This window comes from Drosophila biarmipes, chromosome 2R (genome assembly GCF_025231255.1).
Source record: "Drosophila biarmipes strain raj3 chromosome 2R, RU_DBia_V1.1, whole genome shotgun sequence".
Taxonomy (NCBI): domain Eukaryota; kingdom Metazoa; phylum Arthropoda; class Insecta; order Diptera; family Drosophilidae; genus Drosophila; species Drosophila biarmipes.
Genome location: NC_066615.1, coordinates 3,004,935 through 3,018,085, shown reverse-complemented (window position 1 = coordinate 3,018,085; position 13,151 = coordinate 3,004,935). Strand labels below are relative to the sequence as shown.

Here is a 13,151-nt window from a genome sequence, read left to right as displayed (position 1 = left end):
GGAAACAAAATAATTTAATATCGTTCAAGAAACACATTAGGCTTCAACTTACTCTGTACTTGCCCTCGCCAACTTGGAACACTCGGAACTTCTGCCGACAGGTACACAGCATGACCAGTCGTTTAACCTCGTCGTGTATTTTATCCGAATCATTGGCAGGCTTCCTTTCTTGCCAATCAGGACGGAGGGCAGCAATGAACTCTTGCCAATCGATGAGACCTTCGCCATTGCGATCAAACAAATCGGCTACAGCCTTCATTTCCAATCCAGAGGTGTCAAATTCTATGCGTAGGTTATGTACTTAGTTATGGATTTTATAAAGATAAGGGCACAGCCTCTCTAACTTACTCGTGTTGAGTATTCCGTCAATGAAAACATCTCGTGGAATCATGCCATTGTTGTCTTTGTCCATTTTACGGAACAGATCCGTCAAGCGCGACTTCTTGTGGTTCATGTACTTTAGGAACTGAAAGTTTAAATCGAAATATACATAAGTACTCAGTTGCTAAAAAAATTGTGAATTGAAATACGTACGCGCCTGCGCCAATCGTCCCAGCTAAAGTTGCGGGCACGCTCCACATCCTTCAGATACAAGAGATGATCGTTGAGCAGACGCTGGCGCTCCCATGACAGCATCCAGACATCGCGCCACTTGGTCCACAGAAGCTTGGCGCGTGGCGAGCGGAATTCCAGTTCTGGTCCAGAGGTGCTAATTTCAAATGAAACATTTAAATTAAGAAATTCTCGACACTTGGGTAAGTAATGAGCAAAACTACATTTAAACATTTGCAAGAGTACTTGACATGCACAGCATGAGATGATATTGAGTGTTATTAAAGACTTACCTTGGCGAGAATCGGGGGCCGTAATGAGGCAGGCGATCTCTGTCGGGAGTGTCACGCGTGGGCGTGATACGGCTGCTCAGAGATTTGTGTTTTGACATATACACAGGCAAAAAAAAGCGGCAAGATGCATAGTTTTGATATGATCAACGTTTACGAAGTAGCGTAGTGTGTAGACAAGATGAAAGTAGATTCAAAAAGAGATAAAACAAAATGATAAAGTGACGAACATGATACGCAAAACACAAAAATAACGGACGAAATAATATTGACATTTTATAAATATTTCGTAAAGTTGTAGACGCAGCATTTCCATATATGGTTGAAAACAAAATAATTTCGATTTTATAGAATATATTTGAGTACATGCGGAATCTAACTTTAATTGAAGATAATTTAATCCTAATGATAACTAACCTTCCTTTACGGGCGTTGAGTCCCTGGTCACGAGATCCCTTAAAGCTAAGAAAAGAGGGATACAAATTAGTTATACATATGATCGAAGCAAGGTTTTGGATCAAACAAGCAATTGTTTTAGCAGCAATGAATAAGCAGGGTGTTTTTTGTGGAGTGCTAGATTGGTAGGATTTGTGGGTAAAAAGCTACGGATTTTAACGCTAGTTTGAGGCTTTTAACGAGGTTGTGGGATATCAGATGTTAGGCTATCACTAAGTCCATTCGTGAATGGATGGATGGTGGGTAAGCACATTCGCCATTGGTCAAGTGGATGAAACGAGTAGTAGGCATTAAAGTATAATATTGCGTCCAAACCTTTGACGCCTCAAGGTGCCGTCGGGTGACTGCTCACGCAAATCGTGACTGGAGCCACGACTGTCGGTCGGTAGTTGGTTCATTGGTTGGTGTGGTTTTCGGATAGGCAGAGAAATAGGTGTGCGGGGATTTTGGATTTGGTTTTGAATATTGTAGCAATAAGATGGTGGATACAAAAGAAAGTATATAAAAATAAGTGGGAAAAATAAATACACAAAATAATAATATACACAGCCAAGTAACAGTTTTGCCAGTGTCCTGTGAAAGAATTGGTCTACTCACATAGGCGTCTTCCCGCTGCGAGATGGCTTTCGAGCTCCCGGAGGCAACTGTCTTGGCTTACAGGCGCGGTCCACCTCGTTTTGGCGGCGAGCCGTGTTCTCCATAAATTCCTTGTGGTCCTCGATTAGTTTTTCCACAGGCGGAATCTCATCCGGAAGTTGCTCATGCTTCAAGTCTGCAAAGCACTTCAGTTATTATCTTCTTTTTATAATTAAATATAATTCTAACACATACTCAACAGAGTGCCCTCCAGTCCGCTTAGCCAGGCAAGCAATTCCTCAATGGTGTCGTCCAAGTCCTTGAGAGACTGTAGGTGCTGCTCCAGCTTTGACTCGCGGTTTATGGCCCATTGACGCACCTCATCCCAGCGTTGCTGAATGATCGACAGCCAGTTTTTGATAATCGGTATGGCATCAGGATAGGCCTTATTCATGATGTCTTCAGCGTACTCGAACGTGTCAGTCTTTTCGCGTTCGCGCACTCGCAGGTCTTTCATAAACTCCATGTGGATATCCATCATTTCGCGCGACACCTTCTCATCATCAGGGGCATTCTTGGCGTACCGAAGCTTGTGCTCGGCATGATCCAGCCAATCGAATAGAGCCTGGACACGAGCATTCAGTTTTTCGGCATCAGCGAGCGCCACTTGGAGGCGTTCGCCGCGATTGGCGACGGCGCTCTTGACCTCTTCCCAAATGGACTGCATCTCGTCGAGCTGACGTCCAACTTCGGGATTGTTACCAGATCGCTCGAGGTCACGTCCAGTCTTGAGAACACCGTGCATTTGTGCTGCGCGCTTCTGCAGATCCTGCTCAATGTGCTTGTGGTGCTCGCATAGACCCTGAACCGTCTCTAGGTCTCCGTGTACGGGTCCATTTTCGTTTAGGCGACTTTTGGCTTTCTTCAGCCACTCAAGCAGCTCACCCAAAGCATCGCTGAACTGTCCGGAAAGAAGAAGAGCCTCTTCCAGCTTGCGTTGACGATCGATACTCTTAGACCACACTCGAGTCCATTGTTCCTTTAGTTCCAGCAACATTTTGTCCAGCACTGGGCGATCGCCTTTCGGCGCTCGCTCTAAGAGATTCTTTCCAGTTCGCATGGTGCCATCGTAGACCGACTGCTTGGCGCCTAGCTGGCGATGAGTCTCTTTCAGCTTGCCAATGTATTTTTTGATTTTCTGCGGTTCTTTGGAGGCAGTGGCCTCCTCTATGATCTGATCCAATACCTGTTCAGTCTCCTGCAGATACTGCATCATGCCGCTCCAGGCATCGTTAAACTCACGGGCTTCCTTGTAGCCGTGATCCAGAGCTCGAGTCCGTTCTGCAGCCTTGCTCACTACTCGTTCCCAGCGATGCTGCACAGACACGAGTAGATTCTTGATTAAGATCACGTCCTGCTTTTGGCTGAAGTATTTAAGGTGCGTCCCTTTCTTGTCCAGCAGCAGCATGGCTTCGCGATGGGTGCTTACATCTTTCTGCAGCACCTTGTGTTCCTCCATCTGGGCCTGAATTGTTTCCAAAACGCGTGACACGGGTTCGGCGTTAGATAGCAGCTTTTCGGCCTGGGTGAGCCATTCCACAAAGGCTTGAAGGGTATCATGGAACTCTGTGGCTTCCTTAAGGGCAATCTCTAGCTTGATCTTCTTGTCGGATGCACGTGATACCACAGCATCCCAGCGTTGCTTTAATGTACGGAGGGTATGCTGCAAATTACTGGACGATACCTTCATCTGGTTTTGCCGCTTGATGTACTCTTGGCCTTGGGCTTGAATCGTTTCAACCTTGGGCCTGTTTTCATCCAATTCATTGTACACCTCCATGAAGCGTTCCAGCTGCTCGGTGGCGGTCTCAGGCAGTCCCCCCACCGGTTTGCTTGCTCCGATCACAGCGTCGACATCGCCCAGCCAGCCCAGAATATCCTGGACCTCAGCAATATAGCCGTGAGCCTCGCGTAGAGCCTCCTCCAGTTCATGTTGCCGGTCGCTGGCCTTTTGCAACAGTTGCTTCCACTCGTTGTTAAGTTTACGTAGTTTCTCCTGCGTTGTGGATGCCTCTATAGAGCCCTTTTCAGTTTCGATTAATTGTCTTCCCGCATCGTTCAATGTGTCCACTGAATTCTGGTGGGCCTGTATGTCGTTGGCTAGCACCTTTAGTTTTGCCAACTCAACCTCGAGCAGTTGTGGGTCTCCAGGAATCTAGAAAATTGTAATCACATTCACATTTAATGAGACTTTTCCCTTCTAAAGCCTTTGTCTTACCGGTTTCAGTTGGTCCAGAGTACTGTCGGTCTTATTGATCCAAACCAACAGCTCGTTGAGCGCATGCTGGAATTGGCCTAAGTGCAGGAGTGCATGCTCCAGTTGCTTCTGTCGTTCGACCATGCCGCGAAGTAGGGCTTCCCAGCGTCGATTGACTACTGAAAGGGGTTCGCGAATCGATGCTGCCTGCTCGGGTGAAGTGCGTTCCGTCAGTTCCACAGCTTGTCTGGAAATGAAAAATGAGGTTAGACAGGGAAGTTAGTAAACTTAAAATGTATTAAAGCAAGCGAAAAATAAGAGTATTTGGCAAGTGTTCTTTTTTCTCTTTGCATGCAACCGGGAAAGCTATGGCAATCAAAAAAAACATGCTTAGCCTAGTGAGATCTTAGCGAACCGCGATCTCTGCAGAAGCAGGCAGTTACAGTTATCATATTCACAACCACAACTAACGAACAAACTGAATTTTTTGGAAACTATCTTGCCTTTTGAGACCTCTGCCAATTCACAAGTTGAGATAGACACCATGATAATGGAATATTCGATTTTTAAATTTGAATAGAGTCGATTGTATTTAAAAATATCTTAGAGACCTTACCTGTTTAATGCTTCTACTTCAACCATATGCGGATCGACTTCATCCTTGAACGACTTAAGCTGTTCAATCTGTCGCTTAACGGCATCAATGTCAGAACCCACGGCACCTAGATCTGCGAACTTGTCCTCGGCCTTAGTCAGAAACTTGAGGAGGTTCTGCAGCGTCTCGTGAAACTCCATGGCCTTCTCCATGGCATCAATGAGGTTCTCCTCGCGCTTGGCATACAGCGCTGTTATATTGTCCCATGCATTGTCCAAGTCCTCGATGTGCTTCTTCACCTCTGGCTTGTCGGGTTCGCCGCACATGCTCATTAGGTTGCTACCGTGGCGGCGCACCTGCTCCACTTCTGGTTTAGTCTGGTCAATCTCATGACGGATCTCCTGCAGCGCCACTTGTTGCTTCTTGATATCTTGCGGCTGAGCGGCTGGGGGCTCCTGGCAGGAAAGCGTCTCCTCCAGATCTTTGAGGGTCTTCATCACACTGTTTAATTGTTTCCAGAAGGGCTCGGCTACGCTCAGGATATCGTCTAGTGAGCTGCCACGCTTCCTGGTGGCATTTTGAACATCATTCCACAAATTGTTCAGCTTCTCCAGCTTGGCTTTAATGTCACGTACCGCGGGATCTGATTTGTTACCTGCCTTGGCGATCACATCGTTGGCCGCACGTTGTACTGCACTAAAGGCATCTTGACGCTTGTCCAGGTCGTCCATTAAAGCATCATTATCCTCAATTTGCTCGCGAATCTTCTGCGGCAGAGCGGAAAGTGGGTCTAATTGGTTAACCTGATCCACGGTGTTGGCAAGAGCACGCAGCATGCCCTCCAGCTTGTCGGAGAACTGGCTAGATTCCTGCAGAGCACTCTCTAATGCCTGCTGGCGTTCGCGCAGTTCTAAACGAAGGGCTGCATAACGGGCATTGTCCGTGTCCAAAATCTCGTTGATCTTAGCGCTATCATCATCGGCCACCAATGCACCTAAAGCCTCACCCGTCTTGTTTAGTTTATCCAAAAGAGGCTTGTGCTCCGCAATAGATTGTAGCAGACGCTCGTTCTTGTCCTGCTGCAAGGTGATTTGATCGGGTCGCAAAGCCGGCATGCTCAACCGCGAGATCTGCTGCTCCATGTCATCCAGCCAGGCGGTAAGTCCTTGATGGGAGTCGGCGAAATGCTCAGACAAGGGTAGGGCCTGTTCCAGAACGCCTAAACGCTCGCTGCACAATTGAGCTACGGTGTCGACAATCTCTTTGAGATCGTCCAATTTCTCACGAAGAGTGGCAGTATTCTCGCTCTGTGGAGATTCACGGAGCACCTTCTTGGAGGCCGCCGTTACGTCACGCACACGTCCTTTCTGACTGGAAATGTCGTCGTTAATGGAACGATGCTCCTGCAACTGGGCACGAACCAATTTTGGCTCCATCGCAGGCAGATCCGCTTCACGCAGATTTGTGTCCATTTCGCGGAACCACTCCAGGAGTTCATCAATATCACCGGTCACCTCCTTGGCACGTTGGTTGCTCAAGTGCAAACGCTCCGCCTTGCGCTGAATTTGCTCTACAATGGAATCGAAGCGACGGTTATCCCTAGTCACAATGCTTTCGATAGTGGCAGCACCTTCTCCTGGTGAAAGTTGACATAGCTGTGGCCCCACTTGATTGATAATGTCTAAAATTGGTCGCATATCGACCAGTTCACCCTCCAGACGAAGCACATCTGCCTGACGAGGCTCACTGGGAGCCAGGGCCGCCTCAGCACTTTGCATCCATTCCACCAAGCGGTTATGGGCTTCATGAAATTGTTGCACCAACGGTAGTGCATTTTGTGCACTCTTCAGCAGATCTCCACCACGATTAGTCAAGTCTCCATAGCGACGCTGCAGGGAATCCAACTTATCCTTTAGTTGAATGGCTTCATCGTTGGAAATATGCTTCATCAGCTCTGCTCCAGACTCTACCGTAGATTCCACATTCGATGCATGACCAGCAATGTTCTCGTTCAGTTCCAGCAGATGATCCATCTGTTCCAGAAGCTTTTCAGCGTACACAGGAACGTACTTGAAGCGCTTCAGTTCCGCCTCCATGCTCTCCATCCAGGCAACAAGATCCTGATAACTTAAGACTAAGTGACGCAATCCCTGCCGGGATTCCGCGAGCAAAGCTCCAATATTGTCGCTGGCATCGACCAATTCTGTGTACCTCTCAGTCACACCGCGCACCTTTTCGCCCAGATTCACTGCCTCTTCATCGCTTACCAAATGCATCAACTGGGCGGCCACATCTGCGAGATCGGTAAAGTCGGGCTTCTTACTAAGAATCTCGTCATGCAAGCGATCGTGCTCGCGGATACGCTGCTGGATCTTCTCTTCGTCGGTAGGTATCAGTTCCATAGCCTTGACCGACCGTTCTGTATTATCCAGCCAAAGTTCCAGCGGACTGATCTTGTCGTGGAATCGCTTTGCCACTTCCATGGCTTCTTCCAAATCCAACTCACGTTGCTCGGCTCCGTCGGTCAGAGCATCGAATCGTTTCATCAGATCGTTCAGCTGCTTCTCAATGGAGGCACGTTCGGCGGGCTCACAGTGATTGGCAACCTCCTTGCCTAGGTTGGCCAGAGAACCCATCGAGTTTTGGCGATCCAAAAGCATTTTCTTGAGGAATTTTTGTTCCTGCAACTGCGCTTTCACCACCTTGTAATCGGAGCTTGGCGGCTTCTGATTAGCCACCATCTCCTCGGTATCACTGAGCCATTTGGATAAACCCGCTAACGCTTCCTGGAATTTTCCCGATTGCAGCAGGGCCACATCCAAACGGCGATCGCGTTCGTTCATGCGTTCCTTAAGGTCGTTCCAGCGGTCATTTAGCTTTTCCAGATCCTTTTCAATGGTCGAGGTAGACACACCACTGCCAGCCGAGCGCACTAAGTCCCTTCCAGCCACATTGACCTTCTCAACATTGATGGCTAGTGGTTCAACCTTGCGCTCCCTGAAGTTACGGAAGTCCTCCTGCTGGCGTCGAATCTGATCCAACTCCGAGCCCACGGGCTTCATCCGCTTAAATTCATCGCTTACGTTTTGAATGTCATCCAGAGTCTGAGATTGGTGGTCGTAGAATTCACGAAGGGCCTTTAATGTGGCCTGGAGACTTTCCTCATGATCGCGCAATCGGTTATCCAAGCGACCCAAAGTCTTTCGCAGAGTAGAAATTTGCTCACGGGTCTGCGTAGTGTCTGCAGCGAATCCTGCATCCACCAATACATCAGCAGCGCGTTCGGCATCCTCCAAACGTCCTACTAGACGATCCAATTTGTTCTGCATTTTTCCAACATCGTCGATCTGCCCTTGGACAATTTTGATCTCACGAGCAGGCAGTGAAAGCTTCTCGATCTCCGTCTCCAGATTGTTTAGATCGATGCCCAAACTCTTCATTTGTTCATTAAATTGGGAGACAGCGGTGGCTGCAGATTGCAGTTCACCACAGCGGTCATCCAGGCGTCCTTGAAGCTCTGCCATTCGATCACCCAGTCCATCGACTTCACTTGTCAAATGGTCAGCATCGCCACCAGTTGCCCTTGCCTCAGCACAGATATCCTTGGCCAAAGCCTTGAGGGACTGCAACGGTTTGCTTAGGTTGGTGAGTTCTTCGCGAATAGCCTTAACTCGCTCCAAGAGCTTTGGATCCTTCGCAGCTCCACCCAAAGCATCGTGTGCTGCAAGACGATCCTCGCAGCGACCCAGGGAATGATCCAGGTTTCGCAAATCATCATTGAAATCTCCCAAACGACGTGAACAGTTTTCAATTTCATGAGCGCGGGCAATCAAGTCATTGTTCAGCCTTTCCCAGCGATCCCGAATGTCCTGCAGCTCCGCCTTAATAGGCTCCTTATCGATGTCACAGCTGGTGAGGAACGTCTCGCCCAAACCCTTTGTGTTTTCGAACTCTCCGGAATGCTTCCAAACCTCGCTCCGGAAGGTCTGTAGATCACGTAGACGCGTCTCCAGCTTTGCCTTTGACAATACGCCAGGTGTAAGATCGGACAACTTGTCCTCCGCGGCACGCAGCCAGGCCAAGAAAGTCTCCGAAGTCTGGGAGTACTTTTTGCAGTGCTCCAAACAGGTCTGTAGTCGTGTGTGACGATCGACAGCTTCACGGCGCAGTTTCTCCCACTGCTGCTGTATGCGGTCCAAATCTCGTTTTACTCCACGATCCTGCTGGCGATCAGATATATCCTTACCTTTATTGATCAGCATGATTACCTCATGCTCACGGGCCATAACTTCACGGTAAATCGGTTCATGAGTGTCGATCTGGTGCTGCAAAGTGGGTTTATGAGCAGAAACCAATAGCCTGTCTGTCAAGTTGGAAAGCTCTCCTCCTAACCAACCAAGAGTCTTGGAACAGTTCTCAGCAAAGTGACGGCCATCGCGTAAAGAAGCCTCCGTTTCTGCCTTCTTTGTGTCCAGTTTCTTCTGGAGTGCCAAATACTGTTTTTCCAGGGCGGCAACACGAGAGTTGACATCGGCTCGCGAGGCTGGATCCCCAAGAATGTTGCACAAAGTGGCGGCGGATTGCTCCACATCGGCTAGCAGCGGTCGTTGTCCTTCGAGCTGACGCTCTAGGTTTTCGATCTTACGTAGATTCTCTTGATGATCGCCGTCCGTAGGCAGAGCATCCAGGTTATCGCTGATGTTCTGTAGAGCCTCACGAAGTCGATTGACGGCGGCATCAAACTCCTTGGAACTATCGGCGGCACCACCCAAACTGTTGGCGCGGTCGTCTAGCTTCCCAACTAGATCCTCCCACTTGCCAAGAATGTCCTTCAGTTTGAGCTCGACAGCCTGGGCATCGGGTGTGCCTGCCAAATGGTCGACCACATCGTGTCCCAGCTCCTGGAAGTGCTTCAATTGTGGTTGTTGAGTACGGAACTCCTCGCGAAGCACTTGCACCTGCTGCACTTGGCTTTGAACCATACGGGGATCGGAAGAGATCGGTCCCAGCACAGTTAGCATACGCTCCTTGCTGTCCAACCAGCTCTTTAGATTTCCATGGGTATCCAAAAAGTCACGCAGTTTCTCGGAGAAGGCAATACGGTTCTTGCAGATGTCGTGGAGATTCTTCCACTTCTCTTGAATGTTATCGTTCTCCTGGCGCAACTGATCTGCGCCGGGTACATCCGACTTACGTCGGAGAATGTCCTTCACCTGAGCTTTTGTAGTGTCAAGTAGGCTCTGCTTCTCGTACATGTCTTCTAGGATCTTTCGCGCCTGCTTAATGCAGCGCTCGGCCTCGTCCTTGTTCGATAGGGACTCCTTGGGTAGTTGGCGCTGAATGCGCTCTAGGAATTGAGCTAACCCCTTAAGGTTCTCGTACTGCTTTCGAAGCTCGTCATTCAGGTTTTCTAGTTCATGTTGGCGATCGTTTAGGCGTACGCCAATTAGACCGTATCGGTTGTTGATCTCGCTCAGCTGCTGCTGCACCGGAGACAATTCAGACAGCTGAAAACCGTCCTGGGAGGATCTGCGGCTACCGAATCCACTGGAACCAGTCGATAGTGGCGACAGGATGCCTCCCTTGGTGGGGCTAGGGCTTCTGGCGTCTCCGGACATGCGGCGAAGCGGACTAGCCCGCTTAATCGGACTGTAAGTAGAACGTTTGCGAGCAGGACTCTCTGGTCTGATCAGTGCATCATATTGTGCTCCAATATCGTTGATCTTGTCAATAGTTGGAGCATAATCGCGATAATCTTTGCAAATTGGCTTTAGCTCATCATGCTGCTGCTTTAACCTTTCCAGATCGACAGCGACTGGTGGAAGGCCATTCACGCGTGCCTCCGTGCTGGCTAGCCATGAGAGAACTTGATCCCTCAGACCTTCGTAGGTCAGTTGCTGCTCGGCTTTTTGCTTGGATAACTTGGCACGTTCATCAATGCTAATGTTAATGTTGCGCCACTGAGATTCCAGTGCCTTGATGCGATCACGAAGTACTCCGGTGTCGGTAACATCACGCAGGCTAATCAGATCCTTGCCATTACGCACACAATCCTCAAACTGCGGTGCCAGTTGATCCTTATCGCGGGATAGTTCGTGCATACGGCGGGCCAGTTCATCGGTGGGAAGCAAGCTAGTCTCACGGCTATCAATACCCTCCTGCAAACTGGCCATACGTAGCTCTACAGTACTGATGTCATCCAAATACCTGCTTAATCGGTTATAAACGTCGTCCAAGAACTCGCCGCGCTTGTTGGCTTTCTCATATAGTTTCTCGAACTTAACGGTCACGTCATTTAGATTCGACTCAACCTTCTTGGCAATACGTGCATTCGAGGCACTGGCTAACAGATGCTTCGCCGAGATTTGAACGCTGTCAATGCTGGCCTGGTGGGATTGAAGATCGGCAAGAAGCACCTTGTGCTCGCGGATCTGCTCTTGCAGACGTTCCTTGATAAGCGAAGCAGGGCGAAGGTTTAACTTGTACTTGTCCTCGGTCTGGTTGACCCATCCCACAAGACTGTCCAAAGCATCCTGCACGCCCTGCGATTGAACAAGAGTCTTGTCCAACGTTTTGCAATGTTCGCCTAAACTGTCTAACAGCTGCTGATAGTTGTTCTTTAGGTCATCAATTGGCAGCTCCAACTGATTGATTTCCATGGGACTCAATTGACCGCCAAGGCCTCGCAGCAGATTATCAAGGGCCTGCTGGGCATTGTCCACTAAACGACCACTGGAGAGCAGCTCGTTGTGCAGAGCCTTTGCCTCATTCATCTGATCTTGCACTCCCTTTGGGTCGCCGGCAATAGGCTCAGAGATAATGCGCGAAACACGAGGATGCACACTTCTCAGCCACTCGTTAGCCTTGTCCAAGGCATTCTGGTACTCACGCTGGCGTCCACCCAAGCCTGAGACACGATCTTGCAGAGCGTTGACACGATTTAATAGATCCTTGTACTGCGCCGAGACCAACGACACCTCTTGGCGGATGGGACTCTCGGCACTGGACAGCGGTTCGACATGAGGCAAGCGTTCAGGCAGTGAAGTACGGAAGTCGTTGAGAATGGCTAAGAACTCCTTGCTCTCGTCCACAAACTTCTGGGCTGCCATTGTAATGAAGCGCAAATCGGCCTGGTGGCCAATCACATCACTCACAAACTCTCGAACCGAATCCGCTTGCGAAGGCAGTCGAGACAAGTCGGATAGGGAACGTTCCTTGTCCTCCAGAGTGCGTCGGGCGACTTGCAACCAATCGGAAAAGACATTCAATTCACTGCTAAGCTTTGTTAGTTCATCTCGACCTGCTTCCAGGCGGCGGAGCAGACGCACAGTCCGATCGTTGACACGATCGACACGCGAACGCAACTCCCGTCCAGAGTTCTCCAGAGTGGTCACTTCAGGGGCAGACAAAACATCGCCACCGGTAAGCACGATTTGTCGGATTTGCTCCAAGCAAGTGGCTACTGGCCGCTGCTGAGACTCGATCTCATCCTTAATTTGCTGTAATAAGTAAATTAACATTTTTGTAGATTTCATAAGGAAAATTAAGCAACTTTACCTTAAGAGCATTAATCTGGTTGCGTAACTCATCGATCTTTTCACGAGGTCCGCCGACACTTGAGATTTTCTGTTCCACAGAGGTGACCCATTTCAACAGATCGTTGACATTCTCTTCGCACATGTTAAACTTCTCGAATACTGCTTGCTGTATAGGCATATTATGGGTTAAGAGGGCAAAATATTTAAATCATTATTAGGATTGAAAAACTTAAAGAAAATCTTAGCTCGATACGGGTTGCTATAAAGGGATTTATAAAGAGAGATTGCTAAGATATGGTATATATTTAAACGTCGGTAGATAAATGGAACACAAAATATATATAAACACAAACTTAGCTGGAAATAACACATTTCTTGTTGAAGCGATTGCAATGCAAAGACATAGGAAAAAGCGATTTTAAAGCAAGCAATAAAGTATTTTAGAATATAAAAGCAGGTAACATAAACCAAATAATAATAAAGACATACAAACACCAAGGTTTACTACTTTAGGAAACGAGAACTACTGGGGACTAGCAACTACCATTTGTTTAGCTTTTAGTATACACTAACTACTGTTTAATGGTTTTAATTTTGGTTGGGTTTCGTTTATATGTTTATTTTTTTTTTGGTTAGTGTTAAATTTGTTTTTGGTTTATTTTTCAAATTAAAACTGCAACAAAAGAAATTATAAACAAATATTTATAAATGTATGCTGAAAATAGGTAGAAAATTGGTATTTAAACAAGATGTACAAAATAAGAACTAAGGCCTTGGCTGGAAAAATAGAACCTTTTTCCAAAACTAAGAGCAAAATATAGAAATTATTTTGGGTAAATCCCTTATAGACCAGCCTGTAACCGCTTTCCAGAGACAGTTAAAGCTTG

The 13,151-nt window shown here is 48.0% G+C and overlaps 1 protein-coding gene across 39 annotated transcripts in view; it reads right to left on the bottom strand.

Annotated features, from left to right (window-relative positions):
* LOC108029356 (dystonin) overlaps positions 1-13,151 on the bottom strand; it is a 76,505-nt gene that overhangs the window by 5,581 nt on the left and 57,773 nt on the right. For 25 of the 39 annotated variants that reach the window (XR_007763944.1, XM_044092174.2, XM_044092175.2 and 22 more), the window contains 11 exons: positions 12,284-12,430; positions 4,748-12,225; positions 4,153-4,378; positions 2,130-4,089; positions 1,896-2,070; positions 1,614-1,673; positions 1,260-1,304; positions 846-917; positions 535-709; positions 349-466; positions 53-282 (listed from right to left, as the gene is read on the bottom strand). Coding sequence is in view for 38 of the 39 variants with exons in the window: in XM_044092174.2 (XP_043948109.1) it covers positions 53-282; positions 349-466; positions 535-709; positions 846-917; positions 1,260-1,304; positions 1,614-1,673; positions 1,896-2,070; positions 2,130-4,089; positions 4,153-4,378; positions 4,748-12,225; positions 12,284-12,430 (10,686 nt within the window). In the remaining variant the exon portion in view is untranslated. The remainder of the gene's footprint in view (positions 1-52; positions 283-348; positions 467-534; positions 710-845; positions 918-1,259; positions 1,305-1,613; positions 1,674-1,895; positions 2,071-2,129; positions 4,090-4,152; positions 4,379-4,747; positions 12,226-12,283; positions 12,431-13,151) is intronic. The other 14 variants (XM_050887359.1, XM_050887357.1, XM_050887360.1 and 11 more) reach the window with 3 other exon arrangements.